Below are 15,190 nucleotides of genomic sequence, written 5' to 3'. Positions count from 1 at the left end.
TTCCATTAATTTTCAATATTTTTCTTTAAGTTTGATATCGATTTTTTTTTTCCAAACGGGGAGAACTAAATCCGCACCAAAATGTAATCATAATAAATCTTGTGTATAGGTACAAAGGTGATAAGCACTCATCAAATTTTCACCAAATTAAACACAACCATTTAAATCATTTTTAAAAAGTAACTAATTGAAGGGCCAGTCTATGATGAGCTTAAATTATAATGGAATAAAAATTTGGTATTGGAATATCATCAAAGATGTTTGCATGGCCAGAAGCTATACTCAAACCATTTGGCAAGCTACTCCAACCGATATCATTAAAAAGGAAAAAAAAAAAAAAAACTCTCTACAAGGGGCGTTAAAATTGGTAACAACCGAGTGCTCAACGAACCACTGCTTCCGGCACAAAGGCTGAAATGGTAAAAACAGAATGCATATTGTGAAGATAAGCGCGAGGCGATAACCTTTATCGAGCCAAAGTACAATGACCATGAAAACTGTCAGCTCGAGCTAATAAGAAATTGATAATTACTCACAAACTGCAGAGAAGAAACCGTTTTGATCATTATAAGACCAATGCATTATATGATGATGATGATGATGTACATGAGGCTATCAAAGGAAAGAAAGATCGAGGAATAACTATACAAAATTATTTAGATAAATATAGATATGTAAGGGCCACAAAGTGGGGCCTAAGGCAAAGGCCTTAGTCGCGTTGCCCATGGGCCGTCACTGGTCTGATTCAGTAATCAGTAATAAATTTTCCTAATGATCATTTAATATGTATTTTTTTTATTCAAATGGGTGATTTGAGGGGAAAAAAATCACTTGGTCTTTTATGTAATACTCAAAGTCATCATTCTATTTAATTTGTGTAATCGAAAATTTATTACAAGAGAATAGAGATAAATATTAATACAGAAAAGTGAATTCATGTGCGGATTGGATGACTCGTTTGACATTTCATCTATCGTTAGGATTTTAGTAATTCTTCTCTAGTCCTCTGCCCTTTATCATTTCACTGCTCTTTGGCGACACTGTTGGGATCTCCGTACCCCGCTTTTACTTAATTTAGTTTCTCTAGTGTAGATAGCATTGCACCCAAAGGAATTCACAAAAAAGAGAATATAATGTACATACACTGTTTTTGAAATGGTCAAATGATTCGCTTCTAAAAGTCATTACACGATGTGACAATTATTTTTTTCCAGTAAAATCCGGAAATGTTAACTACATGCAAATTCTTAAGTTCATACACAAATAAAAGATTCACTAATACTCATTTATATATTTTGTTAAACACAATTATTTAAATCTATCCATGAAAACTCTTAAATTATGATGTGAAGGTCCTCCTTCCTCCTTCACAGCTTCCATGGCCAAACCTTTCCACTTCAAAGCATTTCTTCGGATCTCTTCTCCTCTCTCTCCATCTCCCATTACTACTTCCACACACCTCCTTATCTCTTCCCTCTCCACCAGCCCTCCTCCATCTCTTGCCCTGACCCTAATCCCATTCTTCCACACCTCATCCACCATCTTCGCGTTCGTTAGCTGATCCGAGAAGTGCGGGCATGCCACGATAGGCACGCACATCGCCAGGCTCTCGAGGGTCGAGTTCCATCCGCAGTGAGTCACGAAGCACCCGACTGCGGGGTGGTTGAGAACCTCCACTTGTGAACACCAAGGCACTATCAGTCCTTGCTCTTGACCGTCAAGATAACCCTTCATCTTATTAGCAATGGTTCCTTCGGCATTATCATTTGGCCGAATCACTAACAAGAATGGTCGATTCGTCTCGAGTAAACCTTGGAAGATCTCTCCTATCTGATCTTCATTTAAAACGACCATGCTTCCGAAGGATGCATAGACCACGGAGGAATTTGACTTAGCGTCCAGCCATTGGATATAATCCCGTCTAGAGCAGTTGAACAAGTCGCAGCCGAAATCCACATCTGTGCATGACTTCGTACCCTCTATATAAGCAGACGGAAGCAGGGGACCTATTGGGATCAAACTTATGTCATCAGCAGCATCAATCGTGTGCTCCTCCAGGGCATGGAATGAGTTCAATAGAACACATGCATTAGGATCGTCTTCTAAGATCTGGATGTGCTCGTGAAAGGTAGGTATCACGGCGGAGTGTGGATTGTCAGGTAACAGAAATGATGGCAAGTCATGGCTCTCAAAAGGAGGCAACTGATCATGCAACATAATCGACTCTATAGATTGACTATAGTCACCATTGCTGCACAAACCGTTTCGACTGTCAAAGAAGCGTCGATATATGGCGAATGTTGTAGCAGACTGGATGGAGAGAAAAACCGACGGGATATGAAACCGACGGGCCACCTCCGCCGCCCAGGGAAGGAGGACAGTGTAGATTAGGCATGTGATCGGACCGTCCGAGAGCAAGCTCGTGATCAGATCCCCAAGCGATCTCGACCCCGCCAACCTCATCTCCAGCATTGGGCTGTCCCCAGCTTTTCCCTCGGCAGGTCTGTCGCCGTCGTCGAACCTGTCAGAGAAAGATGCATATGATAAGCCGTCGAGTGAGATCCGGGATTTCATGGCGTCGAGGCCCCGGGCAGTGGTGATGAAGGTGACTCGAGCGCCGCTGTGGATGAGGTGCTTGGCGAGCTGGAGGCTCGGGTTTATGTGGCCCTGCCCGGCACATGAAATGATCAGAAAGTGCTGGTTCTTCATTTTTAATGGTGTCAATTGGTTCCTGAAGTAAGTGCCAATTATATAATGTCATTTGGCTGGCCAGATTCGAGGAAAAAGATCTTAAAGAGATTAGCATTCTTTGACTTTGGGGAAATTTGATTTAACGTTTGCAATAATAGACTTTAATACAGCTCGTGTTTGATTTTCCATTCGGAAAATAATCCATTGCAACTTAATTTTGTGAATAATTTTGTGAATAATTTTGTGTATAAGTGTCAATAAATATATTAATATGTTATAATATATATATATATATATAGATGTAGACATATATGAGAAATTTATAATGTCATTTGGCTATGATATTGAAGAGAGAGTCATTCTTTGACTCTGGTGGAATTTGATTTCACGTTTGCAGTAATAGACTTTAATATAGCTTGTGTTTGGTTTTTTATTTGAATAATATTTCAACTTAACTTGATTTTATATAATGATTATAAGTATTAACGAATATATTAATGTGTAATAATATATATATATATATAACTGTGCAAGTAAGTGAGAAACTTATTAAAAGTAAATTGAAATTTTATTATTAAAAAATTAATTAGAAAAAATATGAAAATAATAATAATTTTAAATTAGAGAAAAAAATAAAAAATAATAATGATTGTAATGTTGAATATAACTAAAAATAGAGTTCAATTGAATTGAATAAAATTATGATCTTAAAACCAAACAGAGCAAACTTCTTATCTTGCGATCGGTCAGTAGGTCCAATCTATTAATGACGAACCCTAACAGCTTTCCTTTTAAGTTATATTTTCGGATCACTGGTAGCAAGCTAGTTCGGTTTCACATCGACATCTTCAAGCACAGAAGCATAACTGACCAGAAGAGAGCGGGAAAAATATGCACAATGTTAGCATGCATCCAAAAAGGAAATGCATAACCAGAAGAACCCCAGCCTGTGCAGTGCATATTAGAGGGAGAACTACATGTAAACTCAGCTCAAAAGTGCTACTGCGCCATCAGAAGACCCTTTCTTATACAAGAAGCTGTTTATTTTTATTCAACACGAAGGGAAGATCCTCTCATAGTACTCCAAACGGATTCATACGCCTCCGATATACTCCTCTCAAACATAGAAGTATCATCTAACCCTGAAGCCCAATGATACCTGCAGGAAGACGAGTTAGCATTAATAACTATGCAATCTAACCGATATACTTCCAGTGGGTGGTGCTTTAATAGTAGGTAACAATGGCACATCTCTCGCTGTTCACATTAATGAATTAATAACACCATGATTGCAAATAAATTATATCCGCTTACCACAGGCAAGTCTGCCCCCAGCATTACCGGTTGTTTTGCTAAGCTCGTGTCCACCTGCAAAGATAAACAGCAGCAGTTATTGAATTGATGATGTAATGGACAGATATGTGCTTCTTTTAGAAGTCCCAATTAAACAAGGCTTTGCATTTAGTGCAGAGGTTCTCATCTCTTATCGAAAAGAAAATAAATGCCCGCAGATCGATAAACGTGTGAATGTTAAAGATCTTTTAGATGAGTTTCTCGAAGATTACCCTTGCCAAGATCATCAGGGTCTGTATGCACAACAACAGCCCTTCCAACAATTGAATTTGGTCCAGTGAGAGGAATCTGCAAGCAGATGCATTGTGTTAAGGAATGTCCCCCAATCTTCAATCGAGATAAGCAGGTGAATAAATAAAAAAGGTAATAAGGAAATTATTCAGAAGAGTGAATGAACAGAAGAAGAACCTGATTGTCGATGATCGAGAAAGTGGCAGTACCTTGGGCAATCAAGACAACAAGGTTACCATAAACAGTCGTGGTGTAGTCAAATAGCGAAAGTAACAAATAAGGAATGATGGAGAACGTTGAAGCAAAATCTATACCATCATCACCAGCAACCACGTTCCCTAGATCACCAGCATGGCGATTCTCATCCTCGGGGGCACCATGTTCCTTCCCAGCCGGATTAAAATGAGGTCCTGCACAAGTAACGAATGATAAATGCTCGAACTTCTGATTTGAAAAATACACGTTTCTGTTTTCAACTTCATGTGAACAGAACGCGCAATCGGATTACCATACATACTAATGAAACTTATACACATATTCAATGAATACTGAAACTAAATTACTCGTGTAAAAAATATCAGTCTGTGCTTGGAAACATTACCGGTTGACATGCAACCGTTAGTCGTGTCACCGAGAGCATGGACATGGAAACCGTGGAGCCCCGGTCTGAGCCCAGAAACACTTCCAGTCACCGTGGTAGGTCCTGCAAGGCAATCGAGAATAAAGACAAAGTCATAAAGGATCAATCTCAGGCGAAAACAGAAACAGGGGAGATGATTTCTCGAAACAATGTCCAAATTAGTACCATTTCCTTCCTGTGTGAAGAAGACAGTTCCGCTGACGCTCTCGCTACTGCCAAGAACAGCAACAGCCTTCACCATCCTGTCTCTGTGATCTGGACGTCCGTACACGAGAAAACTATATCAGAGACTGATCAAGCAGAGCGTTGAAAACAACGAAGAAATCCTCAGTCCACGGATACAATCTCATCGCTGATCGAAGTAGTCTAATAAGGTGGAGCAGAGCTGAAGAGACCTACGCGAGGTCGATTCAGCTCGGATGAGCAGACAGCATGAACACCACGCGCGACGGCATAATCAATCGCATCATCTAGAGCTCATCAATTAGCAAAATCACGGCAGCGATCGAGTAACAGACGATCAAGAGAGCTCAGTGAAACGATGAAGAAGCTGAAGAGAGAGGGATTGCAGGGAGATTGGGAGATGGAACTTACCTCAGAACACCCCTTCTAGAGAGAGAAAGTAGAGAGAGAGAGAGAGAGAGAGAGCCTGCAATGCTTAGGGAGGGAGTGAATGCAGTCTGTGAACGGAACGAACGAGCGAGAGGATTCCACTCCATATGGACAGCAGGAAAGGACAAGGGAGTCAAAAAGTCAACAAGCTTCGAGTAGTTTCTCCCTCTTCCTCATCCTTTTCAATTTTTCCCGAAAAGAATACTTCACAGTTTGGTATATCATTTGGTTTGATTACAATTTTTTAAAAAAATTACAAAACGATCCAAATTTTTAATATTTTTCAAAATCTCTCTCTCTCCATCTCAGTGCCTCATTCCAGTCGAAGGAGGTGCAGGTGGTGTCGATGCTGGAAGTCCCGATGCGCATCGTTGTCCAGCGGATTCGATGAAGAGAGAGAGAGAGAGAGAGGCGGGTTTGAGCGTATCGCTCTCTCTTCTGCAACCCCGCCCTCTCTCTCTCCATAGCTGTCCGACGGGTTCGAGCCGATGGTGTAAGTGGTGTCGATGCTGAAGGTCCCCATGCGTCGAGGAGAAGAGGCTCATTCCTGTCGAAGGAGATAAGACTCATTCACACATGCTTTTTCCTAATTATCATTCAACCCCGTTTAAATATATACATTAATATTTGAAATAAAGTGGCTTTTAACTCCACTCCATTACCAAATACTAACCTCCACTTGTCCATTCTCAACTGAAGGCTGAAGCAAAACCCCGGTTTCTATTTCGTTAAGAGTCAAAAATTCCGGACACGAGTCATATTCCTTATGAAGGCAAATATATATCGGTTATCCTCTGATAGATGAGAGGGAAACACAAGGCGAGAAATGAGCAGTAGGAAAGAATTAGTGTAATTTATAGTTCGATTGTCCGATCCCTCAGGTAACAGCAGCAAAAACGGTAACTCGTGCCAAATATTGCTCTCTCCATAATTAACTGAAACCATATGAGTTACAATCCTCAGAAGTCGTTCTGGCTTTTAGAATTGGAGGGGTCTTGCCCGATCCCTCTGCGGGATTCTTCCCATAGCTGGGTCTCGATGCCGAGCTTCCTCAGCTCCAAAAGACCACGTTCAACTGAACCAGAAAAAAAGCATAGCAATGAGTAAATTGGACCAATATAGCATATCCAGAAGAAAATCGACAGGGCAAAGTCCCCACATTGACCATTATGAGGAGTCTTCTGAGTCAAAAGTTAGCAAGATGCTTCTTTATGTTGTAGCTGAGTATTAAGAATATGCCAGTTATTAAACTACAGCCAAGTCAAAAATGGTGATTCTTACCTACTCCTGTCACAAAATGATTCTATTCTGTTCTCTAAGCATTCATCTCAAGCATGTGTTTTCAAAAATCAACAGCAATTCAACATTTCCCTCTACATTTCCGAGGAGAAATTGACTTAGGGCTGCATGAGAAAGAAGCAACAACTTGTGCTAGCGATGCTGCATTCGTGTTTTGTTCATGTCATTTTTGGCAGAGACATGGTTCAACCTAATCTTAAAACATGCATGTAGCATTGCTTCTTTTTTAACAACGAACAATGCTTCTAATTGTATCAGAAATTGCCAGGGGAGAGAGAGAGCTCACCAGCAACAGCGTCATGGGAACCGGAGGGCCGACCGGCTTGGTTGATCCAGAACATCAACCGCTCCTCTGCTATATCATCTTCCAGCCCGTGGTTTTTGGCTCTTCTCCAGAAATATGTGAGCCAAGCCTGCCAAAGCAGGAACATCATCTCCAAGTGCTAACACATTACTCCAGTAACAACTTATATATATAATACATCAGAAAGATGGTGTCCTACCTGCTTGAATTGAACATCTTCAGCTTCCCCTTCGCTCAATTCTGGAAGGAGGAAAAAGGATGCTTCTTTAGAAAAATCTTGGGCGTGTCAGACAGTATCAAATATATTTTATTGAACTAAAACCATCATATAGCAAATGAGACAACAGTGTTTGGATTAATCCTAGCTAAGTAAATTTCTATCTAAGCAGAGAACTTCTCTTATCACAAAAAAGTACAGAGTTAAGCTTTGAGTAACACTGGTCAAGCTATTACTTACCGTATGATTCAGTCAGTCCCTCGGTCGGCAACCTCAGTTCTTCTATGACAAAATTAAAGACAATTAGTATTTCTCCAGTCATATGAAATAAAATGACAATTATATGCTAAGCAACTACAGAAAGTAATACACTTCAACAACTAAATGATGATAAATCAATTCGGAAACACTACATGATGATAAATGCTCATTAGTGGCAGGTCCAGTGTTTGATCCTTGGGAACGAATTTCTTTAAAATTATCGGGGAAAAAAAAACTACATGTGGAATGATGTATTTGACCATCAGCAGCAAAACCAATCTAAATCGTTAGAACTGAGATCGATAAAGAAGAAACCTGGAGCATTCGATCTTTTAGTATTTCGACGGCGTTGCTGTGCCATTGCAAACAGAACTGCATCCTCGACCTTTTCAAGGGAAATGACATTATAATTGCTTTTGCTCAGAGAAACAACTATTCTTTTGAATCACCCAATGGACTCTGTAACTTCTGATTTTCATGAAAATGATGCTTTTGATACAGACCTTTAGTGAAACCAGTTCTCGCAAGCCTTTCTCAACCAATAGCATGCTCTCAATAGTCAACTCTCCAGAGTTTTCATTCAGGTCACGTGGAGGTAGGTATCTTCTTTCCGAATCATCATACGCTGTTTCATCGCATATGAATCAGGGACAATGAGCAACATGACCAAAAGCGACGACGACGAAGGAAAAATATGACAATTGATACAGATTATTAATAAGGACAATAATTTACTGAATGAATTCTCTTCTTTAGCTCTTTGTCCAGCGTCTAGTACAACTTCCAAAGGACAAGGTGCAAAGGATGACCAGTAGTTGTGCTTAGCTTCTGCAATCTCTCCATGAATCCCTGAAATGTGGTGACGTGCATGTATATTTACATTACATCTCTCAAGAATTATCAGAGAGGCACTCAAGCAACTTATAATATTTTAAAGGGCCTTATGGTATGAGTGTGATAGAGTGGACGAAACACTTAAGTCCAATGTTTACATATACCAAAGAAAAGCCATTATAAGGACTCCATGGAACTCCAACTGATTGCACGAGATTCCACTCATATAAGACGCAGTAATTTCTGGATTCAAAAGTATGTGCTAAAATCATGGAAAAAAATTATCTTTAAGCATAATGGAATATTAAAAGATACTTCCAGCACACATGAATGTTTCTAAAAATTAAAAAATCTCAAATGATGGATTTTACCATGACGAACGCATAGATTCCAATACCGAGCAAGCCAACATCTCTTCAGGACCACCTCTTCCTGAGATGAAAATTCCAAATAGAGTCATTTGGTATTTTTAACTCTTCCCAACTCCTGCGTCGGTGAATATTTTTTTCAATTCGAAAGAAAGAGGTGGTTCTGCAATCGTATCCATGGTCTGGGTAATTCTAGTAATTTCCTTCTTCAATAGTTATTAACTCGGGAGAATATATTGAGAAGATGACTTCAGGGAGTGAAGCATAAAGCATCTTTTGGACGGAACAGAATATATGTGTGAAGCATAAAATATGTGCGTTTGGTTTCAAAGTTAAAGTAACTTTGATTTTGATTGTGAAAAAGGACAAATGATTGTGTAGTGTGTTGAGTTAAAGTTAAAGCTAAAATTTTTGTTATTTTAACTGCGAAACCAAACGGAAAAGGTTTAAAAGACAAGTTTCAACACGATTGTTCAAGTGACTGAATTGAAGCCTCGAAAGTAGGATTGGAAACAAGGCAACTGAACCAAATCAAGTGTATAGGTAAACTCATAAAACTTGGGACCAAAGATGAACCTTTTCTTCTTGAGTCAACATTGCTCTCTGATTCATTGCCCGAAGTTCATAAAGCTTCTCCATTGCAGATGACACCTCATCTCGTGCAGTCTATTGAATTTCCATAAGTTGTAAAGATTTGTTTGAACATATAAACAGAATATTCTGTAGATACAAGAACATAGAGAAAAAAGGTAATATATGAAATTAACATCAAAGATACCTCTGCTTCCACCCGAAGAGCAGCGATATCTTCCATTCTGCCATGCTTTTGTGATAAAACTCTCAGGGCAGCCTACAATATTTAACTATTTATACATAAGTTAATGAAGGTTCATTTGGCATTCTTGAATGGCTCCTCAAACAAATAACCCTCCCAGAAAAACGTTAGAGACTAGTTTGACAAACTGCAAATACAAAATATATCATCAGACAGGTTTAATTTTATTCATTTACAGATGGATCTTAGACTCGGACAGATTTCTCCACACCAGTTGTAAACAATGTAAAAAGATGAGTAATATTTCATGAATGTTGAAGATTATATCAGATACAAGTTAATCATAAATTCGCTTGCCTTTCTTATCAAAGGTAAAGAAATAAATAAGTAAATGTGTACATTCAAAAAGCTAGTTAGTTTGAAGGCGATGAAGACTTCTCATAGTAGATACAAGAGAACTGTATTTAATAAGACTGTTCGCTATTGCTTCTAACCTGAGAATTCTGGCTGCTACAGATTTATTAAATGAAAATATCTATAAAAGGCTTAACATGTTTATATCCTCCATTAAATTCACACACAGATTGCTCATGAAGTATGCTAGGGAATATCAAATATAATACCTTTGCTACGGATAGAGAAATCCCACTTAAGGATCATCTTGCGAGAAGATAAATATTTATTTTTCGCTTTTGATAAGTTATAAAATAAAAGTTGTCACACTTTAAGATGGAGAAGATTCTAGCTTGGGGAGTTAGAGGACAAACCTCTCTTTGCTGCAGAGCTGCCTCCTTTCTGAAATGGGGAGAAATGGATGTTTGTTAGAATTTTCAACATGGTATATAATACAGAATCAAATATTTAGACAAGCTTGCCTGCTTAAAAGACGGGCTTCTAAGGTTGTACCCTCTCCCAGTGTAGCAATCTGAGCACAAAACATGACATTAGAGAGCTTTAAGAAAATACTGACAGTAAATCACTCCAGCAATTGACCATGGTTCTGTTTATCTGCTTTCCCCTTCAACAGTGATAATTGTCGAATTTCACATGGAGGAACAAATGGTTGGACAACCGAAAGAAAGCAGCTGAAAGAGTAGATTACCTGTTTCTCTAGCTGCTGAGTTCTTGCCTCTGCTTCCTCACATCTCTCTTCAGCAAGTCGAAGCTGGAAAAATAGATTTGTAAAGGTGGAGCAGGAAAAAAAGGATATTGACAGCATTTATTTGGAGGAAAACTTCTTTTACGCTTTTAGCTTATAATTATTAAAATATTACTGACATTGAAATATAAAAATAAAAGCTTCCATAGATAATGAATTAGACTTATATGGCAATCTATATAAAAATGTGTCGGCATTGTATATAATTTTAAGCTCCAATTTAAATTCAAATAGTGACATAAAACTGCAAAAATGTAGCTTGATTGAAAGATCAGAAGCACCTTCTCAAGCAAGCTGTCATTCTCTTCTTGGAGCATATCAAGCTGCAGACAAAGTCGGAATCAAATAATATGAACGCTGCCAATTTCATCGAAGAATGAACCTTCTACAAATGGAGAGTTAGCTTTTTACTGTGCTGTCATGAGTAGAGTTGTCGTACCTCATCTTGTAAAGCTGAATTTGAGCGCATGCTGCTAGTGTCCTTGAAGTTTGTATTATCCCAATCAACTGACAGCATACTGGATCAAAATAATTGAAAAGAACCGGTGATCAGTATTTTAGATTAAGTGAAAATCCTCTGTAAAATCTAGTGATGATGTTATTACACCAGCAGTCTACACCAAAAGAACAGTGTCGTATATGCTAGCATTAGGGGATAACAAGAATAAGCGGTAGCAGGAAGCAGGTTCCATTATTTAAACTTAATTGTACAATGATAATACATTTACATCGATGAAGCCCTATATTTTCAGGTCATGCAACATCTGACTGCAATGCAAGCATTGTTTGATAATTATATGGATAGTACGCAAATCTCAATGACTATACCGGTACTCAAATTGCAGAAGAACCAGTTGTGATAACAAATATGTTCATGAACAGTCTTTTTTATTTTTAACTACTAAGTAGAGAAAAAGAAACTTTAAGTACAATTACATCAACATTCAAGTGAGGAAAAGAGTTTCAGGGATACCTTCTCTCTCGCCGATGTTCAACTGGAGTCTCAGCTGGTGCTGGAGCTGTGGTTGGCTTTAGTGATATTGGTATGCTGGCTGGGACAACAGACACTGGTTTGACAAAATGGGGGCGACTGGCTGATGTTGATCGAGCAGATGGAGGCTGCTCCATATTCATGGATGGAGACGATCGGAAAGTACGAGCGGATGGAGGCTGTTCCGCATTGCTGGCCTGAGAGGACCTCATTGAACGAGCAGATGGAGGCTGTTCTGCGTTACTGGGCTGGGGCAATCGGCCCATCCCCAATGAGCGAGCGGACGGGGATTGCTCAACAGAATTTGGATGTGATAACCGAATGGGAGGGGTTAAATGAACTGATGAAGGAGGTTCCATGGAGTTGTTAGGAAGCGAAGGTCTGCCAATAGCTGCGGGGCGTGCTGGTACATGTTCTTGATTGGAACGAACTGACTAAGAGAAAGGAAATGGTAGTTACAAGTGAGAATCAGAGCCAGAGTCCTATCAGCAATTTAGCAAACAGAGAACTTGATCAGAAAATGTGAATTCAGGGCGGTCAAATTGGTATGTTCCAGCTCAGAGTTTACCATAGGCGATCGAGACCTCATTCCCCGTCCTGCAGCCAGCCCAATGCTTCCCGTGCCACTGGCAGGAGTGTACTCGTAGGACAGGTCATCCTCATCATCGTCATCATCGAGCTGGTGGGCCATCACCTGGGCCAGCCTCTGAGCTGCAGCTTTCGTATGCGCCTTCTTTACATTGCCAACACCAGTCGATCCTGACCGAGCATGGCGGTGCAGCGGTGACATAACTGGCGAGGCCGGCGCCCCCGGAGTGCCTGGGTTGCTTTGCTGCCGAACGTACACAGGTCGCATTCGATCCATCTGCTGCACCAAAATTGATTCTCATCATGTATAACACAAATAAGCTGCTAAATTCACATCAATATCTTACAGCATTGTTTGTTCTCACCGAAATTACTCATGATTATACCTCTCATTGAACGGAAAATCAACAGAATCATTATTCCATCGCCTAAGGTACAGATTTCTCGTCCCACATAAGCCACATTTATTGTGAATTTGTAATCGCCGAACGGAAATAGATCATGAACTGTTCTCGACTGCATTTCCACAGAATCAGGGAGAAAACATTGATGGAAACTCACTGGCGAACGGGCTGGCAGAGACGAATCCCCGTTATCCGAAACTGTTCCCGGTGGCTCAACCTGCTCGGCGCGGCTCCGCGATTCAATTGTGTCCCGCCATTTCCGGTGATCACAATCACCGCATGCAAGCGATTCCTGGAGGATCTTCTTCCGGAGACGATCGCTGAGGCAGCTGAGGCAGCTGAGACAGGGGACGAAGGCGATCCTATCGCCAAGGCATCAGATGAGGACGGAGACGGAAGAGAGGGAGAAGCGAAAATGGAGGGACTGATACGAAGTTTAAGGCCGCTTGAATGGGAACCGAAATATACACTTGATGGAGGGGGCTTATGCGCCTGCTAGTTTTGAAATCATAAGCTTTTATATGATATAAAGTGGACTCGAATAACGAACTATATTAACAGAGTTTATTATAACAAAGATGATATTTAGTTATGGTTTATTTTTGTTAATCTTATTTCAATTAAATTTTTTAATTTTGGTTATCAAATAGGTTGATGACGTGCTACAAAATAGTTAACTGAATATTTTTATTCTTCAAAAAAAATTAATTACTTTGTTTGATTTCGCAATCTAATTTTAAGATTTTAACTCTAATTTTAACTCTACTCACTATACAATAAAAGTCAACAATACAATTATTTTTTTTCATTTTTTTTAATCATTCAATTGAATTTTTAATAATAAATTCTCTCAACTATTCATTACTTTTTTCATCATTCAATAATACAATCACTACTTTTTTTCAATTATTCATTATTTTTTCACATTTTTTCTCATAATTCAATAATACAATCATTGCAAACCAATTAAAATCAAAACTCAACTCAATTCAACTCTAAAACCAAACACATTATTTAGATTTTCGTAGTTTGTGTAGTATGAAAATTAATGTTTTGTTAATGTGAATATGCTAAGAATGCGTATAAATAAATGATTATTTTTTAAAATTTTATTATTAAGATTATATTAAATGACTTTTCATCTTCAGTAATTGAAGAACGTTTAGAATTCAATGATGATGACGTGGTTCAATAATACTACATCATTTTTCGCTTCGTGATTGGTGAGAACTTCAAGAGTTACTCAACTATAAGTTGCCTATGTCCTACGTGGCGTTGTCGAGCGTATCGTTTGACTTTTATAATTATGTATAGATACTTAACGGTTGGTTATCATATTGCAACGAAGAGTTTACACATTGGCGCCATTTGCCTCCAACAACGTCGTTTCTTCGGTATTAGTCTATTTAAGTACCAAGTCGAATGTGACATGAGACCTACTAAGTTGTATGCCTCCTCGTTCAAATCACCGTGATGGTAATGCGGATTGTTACAAGTGGGACGCACATTGGAGTTGGCACGGGCAGTGAAGCTCGTTGCCATTACTCAGCGCGAACGACATCCTCGAAATTCATCATTTTTATTATGAGCAGTCAAGCTCGTTACCATTTTTGCTAGGAGGTTCTCAATATGTCACGTCTCATTTTTCTTCAGTCCAGTTGAATTCTATTCGGTATATTCAATTGCCGATTTTTTTACCTTGCTCTATCTTTTACTATATACCCGACTTTATCTCAGAGCGAACAGATTGTTAACACAATCGAGCGTTCATGGGAAAACAGCAAACAATTTTCGGAAAAAAATTTAGTGGTTCATGAGGTCCCGATAACCGTTGGATCGAGCATGCCCTGGAAAGCCACAACCATGCTCAAGCCATACCGATTACTGATCATACTTGTGCTCCAGGCTAAAGGGACGGATGAGACCCGACCCAATTAGTGGGTCAGCCTGGGCTTAGATAGAGCTGAATTTGGGCCAAATGTTCGCAAACCCAATCTCTAGCAGAAAAATCAATAAGCCCAGCTCGCCCTCACCGACCAAAATATATAATGGTACTTTTGGTTTCAGAATTAAAGTAATTTTAATTTTAATTATGGAAAATGTTAAATGATTGTGTAGTGTGTTGAGTTAAAGTTAAAGTTAAAATTTTTGACTTGAAAAATGTGTATTTTTGTTGTATAGTGTGTTGAGTTAAAGTTAAAGTTAAAATTTTTGTGATTTTAACTGCGAAACTAAACATTGCGTTAATATTTGTGAATAGTAAACGATGAAATCATAAGAAATATATGTAAAATATCTTTTCTAAGAATGGTTCTTGGTCCGGCCTATCCGATGTGACTTAGTTCGTTAGTTTCGGATATAGTTTTTTCGCTGGTCTTACTCGAACCCAGACGTTATACCGACATCGGCCCAAGTTCCGGTCAAATTATGTAACCGGTACGTCCATCTGCTCTCCCACCTCAC

At 39.1% G+C, this 15,190-nt stretch overlaps 3 protein-coding genes across 6 annotated transcripts; all 3 read right to left on the bottom strand.

Annotated features, from left to right (window-relative positions):
• Nucleotides 1-1,308: 1,308 nt before the first annotated feature.
• LOC116207970 (UDP-glycosyltransferase 75C1-like) lies at nt 1,309-2,709 on the bottom strand. The gene has a single exon (XM_031541118.1). It carries the CDS (start codon nt 2,707-2,709, stop codon nt 1,309-1,311), a length of 1,401 nt encoding a protein of 466 aa, XP_031396978.1.
• An 858-nt stretch (nt 2,710-3,567) lies between these two features.
• Nucleotides 3,568-5,670, bottom strand: LOC116208013 (superoxide dismutase [Cu-Zn] 1-like). Its single transcript, XM_031541181.1, has 8 exons — nt 5,510-5,670; nt 5,081-5,170; nt 4,877-4,978; nt 4,590-4,685; nt 4,453-4,484; nt 4,257-4,332; nt 4,006-4,059; nt 3,568-3,850 (listed from the first exon to the last, which is right to left on the bottom strand). Exons 2-8 carry the CDS (start codon nt 5,154-5,156, stop codon nt 3,828-3,830), a joined length of 459 nt encoding a protein of 152 aa, XP_031397041.1. The 5' UTR covers nt 5,157-5,170; nt 5,510-5,670; the 3' UTR covers nt 3,568-3,827.
• Nucleotides 5,671-6,354: 684 nt separating this feature from the next.
• On the bottom strand, nt 6,355-13,201 carry LOC116208012 (coiled-coil domain-containing protein SCD2-like). 4 transcript variants are annotated; one of them, XM_031541177.1, is made up of 18 exons: nt 12,885-13,201; nt 12,304-12,603; nt 11,718-12,169; nt 11,184-11,262; nt 11,026-11,067; nt 10,688-10,750; nt 10,461-10,510; nt 10,353-10,380; nt 9,589-9,660; nt 9,387-9,476; nt 8,814-8,874; nt 8,344-8,457; nt 8,112-8,233; nt 7,924-7,993; nt 7,588-7,629; nt 7,330-7,370; nt 7,113-7,239; nt 6,355-6,602 (listed from the first exon to the last, which is right to left on the bottom strand). In XM_031541177.1, the coding sequence occupies exons 2-18, from the start codon at nt 12,598-12,600 to the stop codon at nt 6,487-6,489; spliced, it is 1,866 nt and encodes a 621-aa protein (XP_031397037.1). In that variant the 5' UTR covers nt 12,601-12,603; nt 12,885-13,201; the 3' UTR covers nt 6,355-6,486. The 4 variants fall into 4 exon arrangements, with proteins under 4 accessions (XP_031397037.1, XP_031397039.1, XP_031397038.1 ...); XM_031541179.1 differs by having other exon boundaries at nt 7,588-7,626; XM_031541178.1 differs by having other exon boundaries at nt 12,304-12,600.
• Nucleotides 13,202-15,190: the final 1,989 nt, after the last annotated feature.

This window comes from Punica granatum, chromosome 5 (genome assembly GCF_007655135.1).
Source record: "Punica granatum isolate Tunisia-2019 chromosome 5, ASM765513v2, whole genome shotgun sequence".
Classification (NCBI taxonomy): Eukaryota; Viridiplantae; Streptophyta; class Magnoliopsida; order Myrtales; family Lythraceae; genus Punica; species Punica granatum.
Note: the sequence above shows the minus strand (reverse complement) of the source record. Positions and strands in the feature narration are given on the sequence as shown.